At 36.1% G+C, this 17,640-nt stretch overlaps 1 protein-coding gene across 30 annotated transcripts in view; it reads right to left on the bottom strand.

Moving 5' to 3' along the window:
• KCNMA1 (potassium calcium-activated channel subfamily M alpha 1) overlaps positions 1-17,640 on the bottom strand; it is a 504,883-nt gene that overhangs the window by 122,974 nt on the left and 364,269 nt on the right. For all 30 annotated transcript variants that reach the window (XM_040605548.1, XM_040605549.1, XM_040605523.1 and 27 more), the window contains 2 exons: positions 12,458-12,567; positions 3,022-3,090 (listed from right to left, as the gene is read on the bottom strand). In XM_040605548.1, coding sequence (XP_040461482.1) covers positions 3,022-3,090; positions 12,458-12,567 — 179 coding nt within the window. The remainder of the gene's footprint in view (positions 1-3,021; positions 3,091-12,457; positions 12,568-17,640) is intronic.

Raw genomic sequence — 17,640 nt, 5'->3', positions numbered from 1 at the left:
GAAGCGCATAGGTAAATGAGCATTTATGCCATTCTGCATGCAATGAAGTCATTAACAAAGTCAATGAAAATTCTGTCTTTGACTTAAAATGGTACTGGGATTTATCTTGACACTGAGGTGAAGATTTAAAGAAGGGATTAGGAACTCTAGAATGCCCTCACATTACCCCTTCAGAGAGCTGTGCAAACTTTGTAATTTACTTTGCACTGCTTCGGCTCTGAGTGCAAAGGGAGCAGGCATACGGAACTAAGCTTAAAAAGAATCTCCCTCCATGTGTAAATAAAATATCAGATATAGAATTTACTTATGTATTACGACTAGCAACAAAAGTTAAACTGGTGGGTGTAAGATCATCTCATCCCTTAGGCAGAAAGAATGCTTTGAAAATCTGCTCCTGAAAATACTGGTCTCAGACCCATCTCAGCTATGGCAGGAAATACTAGCTCTTAATAAAAGGATGCCGCCTGGATAATATTCTAAATTTTTATTTCTATTTATCATTGTTGCTCTAAATTGTAAACTATGTAAAACCTGCCAAGTTTTACAAAATATGTATCTAAACTATAATCATAAAATCAATCAGCACATATCTACTGTTGGTTACTCTCATAGAGTGAAAACTCATAGGGTACCATAATCAGTTCCCTCTTCACCTTTATTAAGAATTACCAATGAAGAAAAAAAATATAGGAATTCACTTAAAATATTTCCAAAGTCAACATCAACAACTGACAAATGACAAATCTATCTTATTCAAAGACAGCTTGCACTTGTAAACCATATTATTCTATTTTCTAGCTTCATTCCTCATCTTTTCATTTAGTAAGATGCAAGGAAATGTAAGTATACCTAAGAAGTGAGACACAAGTTTTGTTCTGTTACTTTTCTGGTTAGATTAAAAGGCTCCAGCTCAGAAAACCACAAATATGCATGTAGCATATTTGGGTTGAAGAGCACAGGATCAAGTAGAACAGAAAAGATACTCTGCAAGTAGCTCTGTGATTCACTGAACAGTGACTATAAAAGTATCACTGGTTAATAAAGTCAGCAGATATTAGGGTGAATCAGGCTTATAAGAAAATGTGAATACCTAGCTTACATGCTCTCCTCTTACATGTATATTCACAAAATCCTGCTGTTAACATCCCTTTGTTCCTATTGTTTTCTGCAATTTTTAGGCTCTTTTTTTACTACGAAATTAATTAATTGTGAACTGTTACCTGCGTGGCTTTAAGTAAGAAGAAATATATGATTATATCACATTGTGTTACTTTTTGTGTGATCCTCTGCATCACCTTGTGATTAAGAACTCAATCCAACTCCCACTGAAGTTAGTGCAAAGAATGACATGGAAGCCATGAATTATCTGTTATTACTGAAAAAGACTGTAATATTAGCACCTGCATAAGTAAATGACAAGTGAAGTAATTACAGTCTAAAGTTGGGCAATAATTCTTAGGAGAACCAACAGAAACCAAATATTTTCTAATATTGGAAATACAAAATAGTTCCACTGCTGTTACTATCATATTTTTATTTTTCCTAGGAAGAAATTAAACTGTTTAGAGAAAAAAATAATATAAAAAATCATTCACATTACATTAGCCAGTGCGGAATGAGATCATTCAATGGAAAAGTATTTTAAGAGCCCATGGGAGCTGGAAACGCTAAAAAAAATCTGAAATCTGGTATTTCCAAAAAAACCCCACAGAAACAAAAAAGGATGTCTTAATCAGCATCATGTTGAAAAAAATAATATCCAATAGCACATACACCACTTCACATATCACTTTATAACATAGAAAAAAAACCAAGCAAAACATACTACAGGGCATGGAAATACTCTTCTAAACAGTTGTAACGTGGCATTTTCCATGTTAAATGCCCCACATAGGTTTCACAGATATTTTGAATAAAGGAAAATGACAGCATTTAATAATAACCATTAAAATAAACTTTTTAAACCTCAGAAATTGTGGCACGAGCTCAAATGACAGAATTGAGTCTCTTCCAAGGAGACACAATTGCTGTCAACATTTTAGGTCGTTAGTGGTCAATTATAAGGTAAATTAATATGCAGCATTCCAGATTTACTACAGTAGTACAGAATGTAATTTTCAACAGAGGAATATAAACTTCAGCTCATAGTCAGTACTGTCATATTTTTATTATATGTCCCTCCATATGTGGCAGAGCACATTTATATAATTGCTGTAATACAAAAATGAATGTTGTGTAAAGCACTGATGGACAAGTTGATAGAATATTGACTCCAATATTGACTCAAATTTTATGAATTTTTGTACCAAAAAAACTCACAAGAAATATTTCTTTTCCTGTCTGTGAATCTGAACTAATAATAATGACTTCTTTTCTTTTTGGTTGAAGAAAGGAGTCAGCCATCTCGTAATCTGAAAGCTAAATTAATCTTTTCCAGTTTCATGATGCTATTCACATGCGCAAGTTTTGTCAGAACAGTTACCATAAAAATACTACGTTTAGCCTATATTTCTGTTTATCCTGTATCCTATCTAAACTGGTTCTTCCAAACTTATTAGAATGAAATTATTGTTTTGAGAATACACATAGCCACAACGAGTTTTGATATCACATCTGTTTTCCAATTCTCCATTGTCAGTAAAATAAGTTGGACCACCAGTTAAAATTGCTTGACTATAAACAAAAACATCTTAAGTTTCTGTTTAAATAAAAAGGAATTGCGCTTCTGGAAATGGGACATATGTATTCCTGTGTGTCGTGTCCCATCCCCCCCCCCCCCCCCCCCCCCCGCTTCTACTAGATGTTCTGACTTGAATTAATTACAGAGAAGAATAGGGCAGAAAGAAAAGTCTTTCAGCGTTATGTGAAATGGTGTAACACAATGGCATGCTAATTATACTCTGAAATATTTCAAAAGTGTAAGAATAGCTATGTTCATTCTGGGGAAAAAAAAAAAAAAAAGCGGGCAAAATTCTTGACAGTGCATTCCAGAACTTCAAAATTCATAGGCATCGGACATACCTGCTTTCTCGTTTTTCCGACTTGTATTCTATGGCTATCATTAAGAGCTTTAGTTTCGCAAACACCAGTCTGTAGGAAAAGAAGAGGCCAAGAGTCAGTCCTTTTCCGCAACCAACATCACATATGTAGAGATGGCTGAAGATCTCTTCCCATTGTGTTTTTTAAGTTAGGTATACACAAAACATATATTAAAGTGCTTCTACTTTGAAGATAATGAACACATTTTCCTAAAAATATAAGCTCACAAGCTGAGAAGAGGAACATAAAACCAAAACACATCATATTATTAACTCTACTTAAGCAATAATAACAAAGGTCATGATATACAACATAAAACTGCATTTGGCTATAGTTGTGGATGTCTTGAGAAAATTTTTCACATCTTTGCTGGAATTCAAGCATATGTTGACTGCAGTGTGCATTCCTTAGAAAATATGTAAATACTGAAACTAAACTGAAAGTACGCTATTAATAAGTCAGTATTTGCCAACTACTGTCACAGAGGAACAGCGCAACTGGAAGCAATTTCTGACAAATATATAGGAAGCAAAATCTGATCCTGCAATACACATTTTTTTCAGTTGTAAAATTTTGTGCAAGTGGCTGTTTATTAAAACATCTCAAGGGTGATATTCATAGACCGCAAAACTGAGTTAGCATGGCACCATTTGCTTCAAGCTAATAGGCTCTATGAAAATAAATGAAGAAACTACCTTTTTAAAAAAAAAATAACTAGAAACCATTTTCTAATTTTGTCATGCAAAGTCAATGTTACTTGCTTCCTACTCTACAAATCTGTCACAAATTATTCTAGGCCTCACCTTTCAATTAGATGGCTTCCATCTTCTACATCATACACTAAATTTTCTAGTGCTCACTGCTTCTCTACAACCTTCCTTACTTTAGTGTTGTTCATTTTTTTGCATATATTTCAATACTATTTATTTTCTTTAAGCAAATAAGGTGATATTCTGCATACATTGCACCTGTCGCATACTTAGCAGAAAATAAGGAATTGGCTGCTGAACTGATATTCCATTTCTATAATAAGTTTCAGATATCACTGTGAACAGTAAATTACTGCTATTTCTTCAGGATTAGAGAATAAGTAGAGATAAGCATGGATGTAGGGGTTCTGACAATGCTGAGGCGATGTGCTGCAGATCACAGAAGGGTATATATATGATACAATTTACTTTGCACTGCTTAAGTTTGGCGATGTAAAACTCAAGTGTACTTCTTCAAAAATTTTCCCTTTAAAGGATTGCAGAAGTGCCCCTTTAATGTCCTTGTCTGGGGAGGCAGGTGATGTCTCAGTACTGGGAAGCAATACCAAATGACAAGTAGGGGCAAGATTCATTGGACTTTTCTTTTTCAGAACCAATTAAGTCTGCTCCTACCTCCAGAACTCCAGCCAATGTCAGAAATGGGCAGACAAAATCCCAATAGCTACTGAATTCTCAGTTAGCCCATCACCTCCCACAATGTTAACAGGTAAATGAAGCCTGACTATCAGCATCAAAACAAGTTAAATTAGAAAAAAAAATATCACTTCTCAAACATTTTAAAACTAGGGTACCCTATACATTCTATTAAGACTATTACACTTCTGTTTTAAAAACAATTATATGAGATACAACTTTATGAGCCATGAATGTCAAAAGTTATTCCTTTAGGAAACAAACTTAAATTCTCTTCCTTGCTTTCTGCTTTGTGCAGTATTTGATAATCTATCTCCATACATATATATTCATTAAAAAAAACCAAAACCAAACGAAAACAGCCCCACCACCAAAACCCGAGAAAGTCAACATAAAGAGGTAAGCATAATGCTATCCTAATATTAGGCATTATTTTGTCATTCCTATCTATAGATATACTAAAAATATTTAAGTGGTCAAATAAATAGGTTTACATGCACTTGGTCATCCCATTAAACATTCGGATTAGTAAGTCTCACTATTTAACTGTATTTTGCAAATGTATCTTGATATGATTATAATGAGAAAGATCTTATACTTGCTTCCCCCCCCCCCCCCCCCCCCCCCCCCAGGATACATAAAGAACCTTGTAATAAGAAGTTAGAACACTATTTATCTCAAATTATTATGTAAAAGTCCACAAGAATTGTCAATGACAGTACATGAGGCATTAATTTCTATTTTATTTTCAACTGCCAGCATCATCTCTTAACTACTGATGAAAACAGATGGTCAAGAACAAAGGCTCTCAACAATCTGACTATTTCTATCTACACAGAGGGAAATAAATTCTTTTTGACATTAAATCTTTCTTTTTTTACCGGTAAGACTATCATTGACATAAATTAAACATAGCTAACTGCTGTATTATTTGCATGTGAAAGTACTAGAATATGTAGAATATAAAGAAATTATCATACGCCTTTCTGAGCAGCAAAACACGAAGATAAAACCCTGATTAGTTCTTAATTGTTTCTTTTTGTACCAAACATTATAAAAAGGATTTAAATTAGAAATTAAACGGGAAGTTTTTGCTTTTCAAGAAAGTTTTTTGATTGAAATCTTGCACATCATAAATCTTTTTTTGTTTTTTCCCCCTCAAACTCAGTTCTAACACTTTTTGTTGAACTACTTTTGACAAAGGAATAAGTACTGTCCTCAGGAGAGAAAAAGAATTTTCAACTAATTCTATACCTTCGTTCAACTGTAGTTAGCAAAAGTATTTTGATACAGAATAAATCACATTGCTATGCATCTAAGGAAAAATACAGGGGAAAATAGAATTCCTGATTAAAAAAAAATAAAAAATATCTTATAGCAGCATCTTAAGCTGAGAGAATAATTTACAATATCAGAATTCTTTCCTAAATATATTATTTTCATCGTCTTTTCAAATGATTTTTTAATGCACATTGGCAAGTAGTGCTTCCTTTGCTGCTTGATAGTATGCTGTGTTCCTTAGGAGTTGGAAGGATGAGAATATCAGGTACTTTACTCTCACTGAGAAGCAGTATTTAAAACCAGTGCAGTCAATGAGCTTTGTATGTTTTGGAATAGAAATTATCATTATTCATATATTTACTTATGTAAATATTTATTTATATATGCTATATATTCACATACAAAGAAACTATGTATGCACAAACATATATTAAAATGATAAATATATACACATACATGTATATCATAACTCAAATATCTCTTTTAAAGGTTTGTTAGTGTCAGGCTCATCTTACTGCAATCACATGAAACTAGCAAAAGTGATTCTTCCAGATGTTTAATACTTATGTATTGCTTAGGCAAAGGGAACAACAACAAAAAAAGGAAATACTGCAATACTAGAATTTCACAGAACCATTACAAAAAATAAAAGGAATCACTGATGTAAGTGGTTATCTGACCAAGTGTACAATGCATAGCAAGAGTTTTCGGTGTCTTATGAAATATGGAGATTTATTTTATAGGTGTCTTACTAGATCATTACATACACTTTTACTTTTGCATTAGAACTGCTGGGTCTTACGTATGCTACAAAAGAGCGGATGACAACAGAAGTTAGAGGAGGAATCAGAAATTAGAGGTGCTAAGAAACAAAGCCACTGGCTGAAATCTAACACAGAAGGCACTGGTGTTGCTGCTACCAGTACAGGAATGTTTGCTCAAAAATTAAGAGTACTTAACTACTATGACATTTATTTCCACTTATAATAGTGCTTATCTTATGTGACTATTGACTTATTATTTTCACCTGAGAAAGACAGCAAAAAGCCTGAGCATTCTGCGAAAGGAGAAGAAACCCTAACAGGCCACTTGGAAATAAAGAATAAGAAAATACGGGTGTACCATGTGTATCTGTAATCACGCAGTTTCTAGATCTGTGATTGCTAGGTATTTTACTTTGGCGTGGAGCATAAAAGTCCATAAAATTCATGAAATCATTAACTTAATGAAAAATGAACGATGCCAGTGAGGAGTTTAGTTTACCAGACAAGATTTGGTTAAGTAGGCAGTTCAGATTAGAATTGTAACTTTAATCTCAGCTGTGAAGAGATAGAGAGATCCTACGTATTCAAGGTATGCTTTCCAGTCTAATCCCACCTGGGCAATAAAATTAAACATCATTAAATTTTGTATTTTGCAAGTTAGGAGTCACTGGCTACAAAGCAATACTCATTGCCAGGTTCAGTGCATGCAAAACACTGCTAAAATGTTGCAGAATACTCTTTTTAATTTCTTTGGTCAGAGTCAGAAACCAATAGATGTATTGGAGAGAGATTTGAAACTGATGAAAGTACATACAAAGAGTGCCTAAAGCGCCGGCATGGCAACCCCTCCGACGTACTTTAGTACTTCAGTAACCGTTTCCCTGCTGCACCTGCATACCATATACAAGTTTTGTTCTCTTTTCTTTCACTTTGTCACATCATGACAAGAGGCTATTTGGCTCTGAGGGCTCATCACGGGAAGTATATGGAAAAGGCTCTTGTCCCCCAGCCTTTAAATTATCTTCTGGTAGAAGGTTACTGTAGACTTGCTTCTTGTCTCCAACAGGGTAATGGATGTGGGGGCGGGGGGGAAAGTGGCAGGGAAAGCTTTTAGACGTTTTTAAAACTTCTTTAAACTTTAACTTTTTTTTAAAAAAAAAACAAACAAACAACCCTTTAACAAACCTTTTAGTAGTAATTTTCTTGAACATCATTCACGTATGGCTGTGGACAAGGCCTTTTTTCTTTTCCTTAGGAGATCAAGATCTTATGGGGTCATCCAGAGACCAAAAGAAAAAAACCTGCTATTAAATTCTATGAGATCGAGTTGTAAACAATTAACATGTTAAAATAATATTAAAAAAAAAACAACTACTGAAGTGGGCCAAGGTTTGCATTCATCAATAAAAAAGTCAAAGCACTCTTTAAAATCTAGCACAGTGGAAAAAGACCTCTGAGGCTGGAGCACTGCTAGGATAATGAGGAATTCACGGCAGCAGGAAAAGTAGACATCCAGAGGGAGCAGAGAATACCAAGCGTACACTTTAATACAAAAGCATATAGAAAATATGGGTGAACCTTGACAAAGATCAGGCTCTTTTCTAGTGGGTTCGTGTGTCATTATATATATAATATAATAGAGTGTGTGTAGAGTGACTTATGTCAGTCATGGTAACATGACATACACCACTCAATGACATATATAACTCTATATACAGGTATATACACACAGAAGTGCTTCATACAAATTATTTGTACCAGGTCCAGTCAGTGGCTGCTGACAAGATCAAGAGCAGGTGAGCAAACAAAATTGCTGCCGACAGTAGTGGATACCACTGCCATTACCCGGATGGCAGTGAGAACGGGAGCTGAATATTTAATAGCTTTTGATTCATGACCTGTCAGTCTTATGAAGACACTGAATGTAAGAAATGTCAATACAGAACTCTACATTGATTTTTCTCTGTTTACCACATCAAATATTGTCTTGCTCTACAAGATGGTTCCTGATTTGAAACGCAATGAAGTGCTCTGAAGTGTGGAATACATCCTGCTTGCCTATGGAGTTCCATAAATATTTGTCTTTCATTACTTTTACGTACTCTTATTCTGCTAAACAAAACTGTCATTCCACTGTTCTTTCTGGCTCCCATTAAAGCTGATCATGTTCAAATAAGAACAGTAAGGATACTGTTCATATAAGAGCTCTACTGAAGGTTTTAAGCACAAAAAACCCAAGCTTGATTTATAGAAGTGGGTATTTTTAGGCTTTTTTTAGGTATGGAGAAGAAACATAATTGGTATATATAAACAGTATTGAATAAATAAATCAGAATTTGTACATTTACTAACTCACTACTTATTGCTTGTACCCAGGGTAGCAAAATCCAGGTTATTTAAGACCATGGCGTAAGCATAGGCAACAGTAACATACGCCTTCATACTTCAAACATATTAAAGAACTGTGGGAAGACGTATGGCCTCTGTGCTGACCTAGGGACACTTTTCTATCAAAGCAGCCTTTTCATACTTGTGCAAAGGCTGTTGTCCACTGAGATGACATTAGGGAGCACAGTGGGACCTTACAACATCTGTTTTCGTGTGTTGGATCTTGCTGTCTCCCAGGTGTGCCTGAGGGGACTATCTAGCACATCATCATCGCCTGGGTGGCGGCAGTGGAGTGGCCAAGCTTTTCCTGGGGGGACCCAGAGGAGAGAGCCTGAGAGTGCTTGGAGGAAAGTATACAATACAGGAGAAATCTTTGGCAGAATCAGATGGAGTCTGATTGTAATCACAGTCAGAAGACTGAAAGCTTCATCTGCAGTCACGTCAGTCCAAAGGCTGTCTTGTGGCTGGGTCGCTACCTGAGCTGAGCTTAGGTTTGTTGAGTCTAAAATGGGACACATCTGCGGTGTTGAATAAAATCCTGGGTTCAGGGAAAACCCCTTAATTGAGTAGGTATGGCCTGACCCAGCACCACTCCTTCAGAGAGGAAGAAACTGCACTGTTCATATTATGTGTAGGTATAAGCCACAGGAGTCCAAAAGTGCCTAAGATTTACCTCGCCCTCTGAGACAAGTCAAGCCTAGTTGAAGAGAAAGATCCAAAGATAGAAGCAAGAACTTGACAGTTACAGGTAGCCCATGCTGTCCTTGCTCTGTGAAATACTGACTTTATTCGGGGTCGCCCTCAGAGTGGGAAGTGCCACTGCTATGAATACATCTGGAAGAGAAATAATCTGTTGTGACGCGGAGAGAGAACGCAGCTAAGTGCTGAGCACCACCAGTCGCCTAATTCAGTTCTCTTTCATCAGGACAGTGAAGTTTCTAACTGTGATTAGCCCCCCAAACGGTCTGTTGTAAAAACATACAGAAAACCTTCATGACTACTATAGGAATATAGGCCGTGCAACAATACGCTACACAAATACAGAGATAATGACATCTCTATAATTTTGCCTTTTATTACAACATGGCTCTAACATTGGATTGAATTAATTACTTCCAAAGTAGAACAAACAGCAAATGGGCCCACTTTAACATATATTAAGTGGACACCTCTGATATGCTGTTCCCACTGCTAGGTCAATGCATAGACGTGCTAGCCTCACTAGGAAATTTTTTGGATGGAGAATGGTGGGCCTAGAACCTGGGTGAAGGTTAGCCTTGTATTAATAGATATTAGATGGCCCACTAAAAGACCACACAAGTTGGGGGACAGCTTGGTTAGTTTACTCTTTCAATCAGCATCAACCACACCTGGTTCAGCAACATTGAAGGGCACAGAACAATAGCAACTACATTCAGGTATTGAAGATACCTAGGTGGGAACACGTTCACGCAGTATGCACACATATACTCAGTTATAAATTAAACTTGCACACTGATACTATTGTCTACTTCCATCTAATTCTTCACCCTGGTGTTGACATCAAAAGGTTGAAATTCTTCAACAATACTGAGCATCCCATCCCCACTGAAAGAGCAGATGTTTCTGCACTCTCTTAACGTATGTTATCCAAACTGTGTGGCAGCCTATTTACAAATAATCACATTCCTAGACTGGCAATCAAGGCCAATAACCTGAGGAAGCAGCACATTTTATTCAGCTTCGGAGTTTTAAAATGTCATTGATGGCACAAATTTTGAAAATCCAAATTACAAAACCTGCTCTCGAAGTCTGTACACTTTGTGGGTAGTTGATCACACTAAGCCTGGCCACCAATTTTATTTCCCCTTCACAAACCAATGCAAGGGACATTTTGCTGTCCTTCGGTTCTTCTGCAAATTGAAGAGCCAATTCTTACAGTAATGCAAACACCCATGCACTGAACTCATTAATATGAAACGCTACATTTTAATTTTCAATATGCTTTAATTAACCTGAATTTAATAGAGTGATGAAACTGTTGGAAATTTTGATATAAAACTTTTGCTTTAATTTAAACTAGGAAACAGTTAATTATGCCTCCAGATAACCAAATGCTTGAGGAGAGCTCCAAAGCTTAGACATGGTTCCAAATCTCAACAAACACCCTTTCTTTATTGATCATTTTATCTCAGCTCTACCAGTACAGTTAAAAGAATGTCAGGTTTGTGTCACAGCCAGTCTCACTCACATGTTTCTAAGAAACGGTATGGAAACTCAGCTATGTTTGACAATGGTTTGGCGTGGAGATTTAATTTTCATGATTGTAGTTAGCATAAACAGCACAAATTACCATTTGTTCTCACCATAATACATATTTCTAGAATGCATTATGAGATTTTCTGTTTCAAGATATCCGGGCAAAGTTTTGTGATTATAGTAATTGTCCCTCAAGAGCCTAGTCACAGTCTGGTTAACAGAGAGAAGGAAGAGATTGTGAGCCCCTTCATTTTACTAGCAAATCGAAGATGGGGCTCTGTCATAGCTACATCCCAGGAAAGGACAGATTATTAAGTTGATAACATATGTCTAACAGTTCTTTCTCCTTCATTCTTATGCCATAACCCTATGTTTATGCTTTTTTTAAGTCAAAAAAGGTTGGAGAAGTGAAAGGAGTTGAAGCAAAATCATTCTCCTTTACATGAGAGATCTTACTTCTTTATTTCCTCCTCTAAGAAGGGACTGTCCAGAAGTTTTTCTACATTATCTAGTTAGACATCAAACTCTCCAGAGTAGGGTCTTTTTCTTTTTAAGCATCTGAACAGTCCCTAGGAAAAGCTGTCCAGCCTTTGTTGTGACCTTTTGGTTGGCACGGCTCTAACGAAGAACAATGCCAAGAGAAGAGGAAATACAATAGTGCTAAACTACTCTGACTACGTTTGCGGCCACAGTATTTATCACAGAAACCCTGTGCATACAAATCTCTCATTCACAGAATCATTCTAGGACAAATATATGGATTTTCAGTCTCCAGAAATAAAGTTGTAGCATGCCTTATACTACGCTTATATATTATATGCTTCAAAACCTCCTTTCTCATTACAGAAAAGACATATGTTTTCTGACATATTTCACTTGTTAGAAGTGTTTTGCAACCAGTTCTACAGCACTCTGGATGCCACACTGCTTATACAACTCCACTACATCTGTTTCAATTAATGATAGTTTCCTTGGAATGGGACATAAGCCAAGATGGTGACACTGACAACCACTATTCAAGGAATGGGAAACATTAGAAGAAACAATAGGACAGCACACATGAGTAAAGAATTCAGTTTAAATGGATTGCTGATGAATTTGTTCAACACCAAAAACAGTTATGCTTTCATTTACAATCACTTAATTCCAAATCTCTTCTGAAAACAAGCATTATAATGTTTTGAATACTTCCATGCAGTGATTGCTTTAAAGTTTATTTTATTGGATCCCATCTGATGTAGCAACTTTAGGCCTGTAGCAGAGCGAAAAGGTCTCCTGCAGAAACCTCAGATTTCACTTGAGAGAAGAAAATACTTATCTACATTAATATGTATTTCTACTTACTCACAAACTGCAGGGAAGGACAAACCCACAAAGGCACTAGACAGATATTCTGTATACATTTCATTTGCAACTCCTTCCAGGTAGTATTTCTGCCACGTATCCTCCTCAATCTGAAACACAGAAACAGAGATGCAGAGTTCTAAGTGAAACCAAAAGCTTTCTCTAAATTTTACAAACCACCATTAAAACACGAACCAGATTTTAACAAATAAGCCACTAGACTGCTACAGCAACTAATATTGCTTATTTTTACAGGACTTCCTGGAATGTCAAATAAATAAATAAATAAATGAGTACATGTAGTCAGTAAATCAAGTATCCTACGTAAAAATAATACACCCAATTCTTGGCGAGCACATTCAGCATGAGGAGAAATAAGGTTGTAGAGAGCTTGAGGAAAAAAGTTTCTCAGTTTTCTCTTTCTGAAAATTCTCTAGTGAAATGGTTGCATTATATTGCTATTTGTGTTTCTCTAACCATTATTTTCTCCTTGTTTTGAAGTTGATCGGCAGTCAAAACTCATCCTTTAAACTTTTTTTTTTCCCCTTCTCTGCATCTATAACTAACAAGGCAGTATGAGGAACATATACTGAAACAATTTCAACGGTTATCAGTGTTTAGGACAACAACTGGAGAAAACCGTTACTGCTAAATTCAGAAATCTTTTACTGTTGAAGGTATGAAGAAAAACAAGTCAGAGGTGCTACATGACTACCATCAAAAGCTCAATACATTTGCCAAAGCAGAAGTTTCTAGTGATATCTGAGATGCACATGCAATGTCACCTAGCTTCCAGCTGCTACCCTGGGGTCCGTGGATGCCACGTCATATCTATAAAGCTTATGTCTCAGACATTCTATGAGGTCTTCAATTAGTATCAAACACCTATAATTAAGGTAACTGGATCAAGCTACTTGGTATCCATCAGTAGGAATAGCACTATACTTCAGAAGAGCAAATACCAAGCCAGCTGAAATGAAATATGGCCTACGCTGAAGTTGTTCGCTGCTGGAATCCCAGTTCCCTATATTGTAATTCATGCCCTCATCCAAAGTTCGAGATTTGACTGTCGTTCCCAGTGCAACCTTCCTAAGCAAACTAGGGAAACCGCCACAAATGTGCAGCCTAAAATACTCAAGGCTTCACATCAAACAGTTTGTTCCCTACTTATTAGGTCGCATTAAAATAGAGCAAAAATGTAAACCACAATGGGACGTTCCTGCACGTAATTATCTCTTTATATTTCTTCACAAATTGTGCTATATAAATTGTGAGAAGAGAGAAATTCATATTTTCAAGAACTGTACGCAGCACCAAAACTATATGTATAATACAGTACCTAAAAAATTCAGCAAGAAACGTAAATTACATCACACTAGCAAACACACTGTGACATATTTATTTTTTTTTACATTTTACATTACCACGTTTTCATTAACCAGATTCTATCTGACTAGATAGTAAATAGGAAACAAGTAAAAAGAGATTGAGAGATCAGAGACTTTAATTTTCTTACATAAGGCATATGATTTTACAGATTATGGAAATACTTATCTTGTAATTTAGTGCATGCCTAAAACTGTACCTTATTCTTCACAAAAAAATAAAGTCTTAGTTCCACTGTTTAGGTAACCCCACTATGGTCTTCAGATTAAAGAGCAGAAATTGGGAACAGTATTGAGATGAGATGTGAAGGCCAAAAACCCAGCATAATGAGGAAGTATTTTTTTAAAAAAAACTATCGGCAGAGATTTGCAAAGCTACCCAAAAGGTTTAAGTACCAAATACCAACTCATCTGAGAAGGACTTGGATGACTATCTCTCTTAAATATTTCACAATTTGTCTAAAAAAAGCTAAAAAGTTTGTGGAGTCCTATTAATTCCCCAAGAGTCTAGAGGAGATTTTTCTTGTTCCTTCTTAGCCATTTTTATTGAGCACTTAATATTTTCTAAAAGCTTTACATTATAGTTATGTATTCTCTATTCTTACTTCAGTTGCAAATCACGAAGCTCACAATACCCCACAAAATAAGAATTCCATAGAAATGCAGCAATGATCATCTTCCCACTCTTTTTTGTTTTTTTTTTTTTTCCCTCCTCTTTCCCCCTCTGCTCTTTTGGAGAGCTGTCTTCATCCCTGCTTCCCTGCTCGCAGTTCCAGAAGTCTCTGCCTCTTTCTCTTCTCTACCATATCGTGACCTAACATCACCCACAATATCAACAGAACTGCTTCTCTAGGCTAATGTCCTGTTTATCTTGCTTTCTATTTCCTTCAGCTCCTTCATCCAAATGGTGATATGAGCGTGCCTAACTAAGCATCCTTCATCTCACTCCCCCATCAGCAGCGTTTCCACCTCTTCTTTCAGACTCCTCTTTTTAGGCTCATAATGTGGTTATCTCCTCCACCTGCTTCAACCCAGGCACTTATTCTATGCTTAAACCATATGGACCTCTTGTCTTCCCACTAAACAGGATATTCTGTGAAAAACTGTCTAAATCATGTCAGGAAAAAAATTCACCTTTAAAAGCTTTAAGGGACAGCAAGACCAACTCCACGTCAAACCAGCTTTTTATGGATAGCTAGTACCAAAAAAAGTGAAGGATGCCGTACTGTTGTCTATACTAAGCTCAGTGAGCAAAACCAGGATTATATTATCCATTACCATGAAATAAAGCAACAGCCACGTTAAAGAGTTCAGAAAGGGAATTACAGCTGAGCCTCCACGGTCGCAGAAGCACATGTCAGGAGTGCTGTGTCCCAGTGCCATATATAACAGCTACAACTCTGCTAATTGTCTAACTTATCAAGAAGCATTTTCATACCATGACCACACACAGCTTGTCTTTACATGCTATAATCATGATAATGCTGAGCTTTTCAAACTCTTTCACAACTTAAAAGCACCTCTTCCCTGCAGCAGCCTGATCCACGGCTCACTTAAACCACCCGAACCTTCTCTACTGATTCTGACACGCTTAGGAGCAGGAGTTGTATTTTATATGTTTGTATTTTTACCTTACAGCTTGACTATCAAACTGGGATTCACCAATCATTTCCCTATGTTAAACAACACACTCTCTTCAAAAGGACTGGAATTTTTTTAAGAAACCTGTGAAATATAAATTACAATGAATTTATTTCTTTTAAATGTTCTTCTCCTGTTGACAGGCTGCCAAGGAACCAGTTACGTTAGTACTAGAGAAGTACACAACGGCAAGAAGAAATTGCAATATGGAGATGTTCCAAATCATACATTCCCTGACAAGCGGGCTGCAAACAATCAAGAGAAATTTCTTCCACAGAAACTGTTTCACCATTCAGAGACCATGTGGGATGCTAAAAGCGATTTGCATTGTGTTATTCTCCACCACACACAGAGAAGTCATACCATATTTTTTTATAAGATTTTTATTTATGTGAAGCTTGCAAATGTTGCTGATCAGCAACTCTTTATATACAGAAAACAGATAAAGTGCAGGCTTGGTGAAAAATAAAAGTAATGATAGCAAAGACATGTTTGTAACTTATGGTTTATTTTGTGGCTTTTTCTTAGATTGACACCACCTGGGGTTGGAAAAAAAAAATACAAATACATTACGTGTTTCTCTTCTACTTTCTTCCCTTGCTTTCTTTTCTTTAGGCAGATGGTTTTGATTTGCAGGAAGGAATTGCAGATCAGACCTATACTTAAGCACTCACCCTTAGTCAAGGGCCAAGAAAGGACTGGCAAAAGCCAATCTCATTCACAAACCAGTGATGAAGCTTCATAGATACTGGTCAGTATTAAACAAACCTTCACAATGTGACTGGAATGCTTAAGATATGTTTCTGATGAAATGTTGATTAATGAATTTAAAGAATTGCTGGTGTTTGGGATGCTATAAAATGTTATTATAATATCATGAAAATAACAGACTAAAGTTGATCTTTGCATTTTATCTCTGCCTGAACCATGACATTTTCCCTGTGATCTCAAAGAAAGAGGTGGTCACCTGGCCAGTATTTTTGGAAAGGCACTGCTTGGTGGTCTGCTAGAAATAAAATTATATTAAGAACCTCCAGTATTCAATGTTTCTTTTCTATTTCCTTGAGTCTTGCAGTTACCCTGGGTTTTAATAAGGAAAGTTCCACAGATAAAAATAATCAGTTTCTCCCATAATCCATTTAAGTAAGGTACAAATTTTGAAATCCTGAAAGTGAAAAAAAAAAATAAATCTTTAGGACTCATCGTGTTCTTGACTAATTTAAGCCTTTGCGATGATATTTTAAAGTCTGCTGTTGCATTTGACCTCCAAAACTGACTCTCTAAACAAATCTGATTCTTCATCATGTGTGTTTATTTTCCTTTAACATACTTAACCACACCTTGAGTGTCATCCAGTCCATCTCTGGACTTACCCTTACTTATCCACTACTTACCCACACTTATCTATACATTAAGAGAAAGTTGCCAAAAATTAACTGTTAATGTACAGATGAAATAATCTGTCCCATATGCACCTATGAAATGGATGTTTCCCATGTCATTTGCCTGAAAACAATGGGCACAATAGTTAAATGTTATGTAAACTTTACAGAAGCACAAAGAGCTGAATTTGGGGTGAGTTTGGTTCAAGACACGCTGATCAGGGCTACCACAACAGTCACTCAGTAAAACTATGAAAGTTATTTATCTGGTAAGCAAAATTTATACCTTGATTTTAGCCTACCTGAATATATTACTGTGCTTACAAAGATGAAAACAACCTTGATTTTAACTCAAAAAACAAAGAAAACCTACAGTAGTTGCAATTATACAGTTCTAAAGATAATTTTGTTACTGCAAATAATTTCTGGTCTATCTTACTTCACTTGCTGACAGCAGAATCTGGGTGTTCGTATTTTCTACATTAGTACATACTAATACCGTTGAGACAAAGAAAATAGATTTCATTTCAGTGCAAAGCTTTACCACAGAAAAAATTTTCTTGTTGGCTGAACAAACACATTCCAGAAGAAAGCATAAATCTATCCTTATTAAATATTGTGGGTTCCAGGAAGCCAAATGGACTAGTTGAGTTTCGATACCAGAGAGTAACAGCAGGTTTGATCTCCTGTTCATCGTTATCTCTGTGGCTAACTGCCAGTTTGAGAAGTTCGGAATTCAGATCATAAAAATGGTTTGGGTTGGAAGCGACCCCTT

This window comes from Falco naumanni, chromosome 9 (assembly GCF_017639655.2).
Source record: "Falco naumanni isolate bFalNau1 chromosome 9, bFalNau1.pat, whole genome shotgun sequence".
NCBI classification, from domain to species: domain Eukaryota; kingdom Metazoa; phylum Chordata; class Aves; order Falconiformes; family Falconidae; genus Falco; species Falco naumanni.
This window is presented reverse-complemented; position numbering and strand designations above follow the sequence as displayed.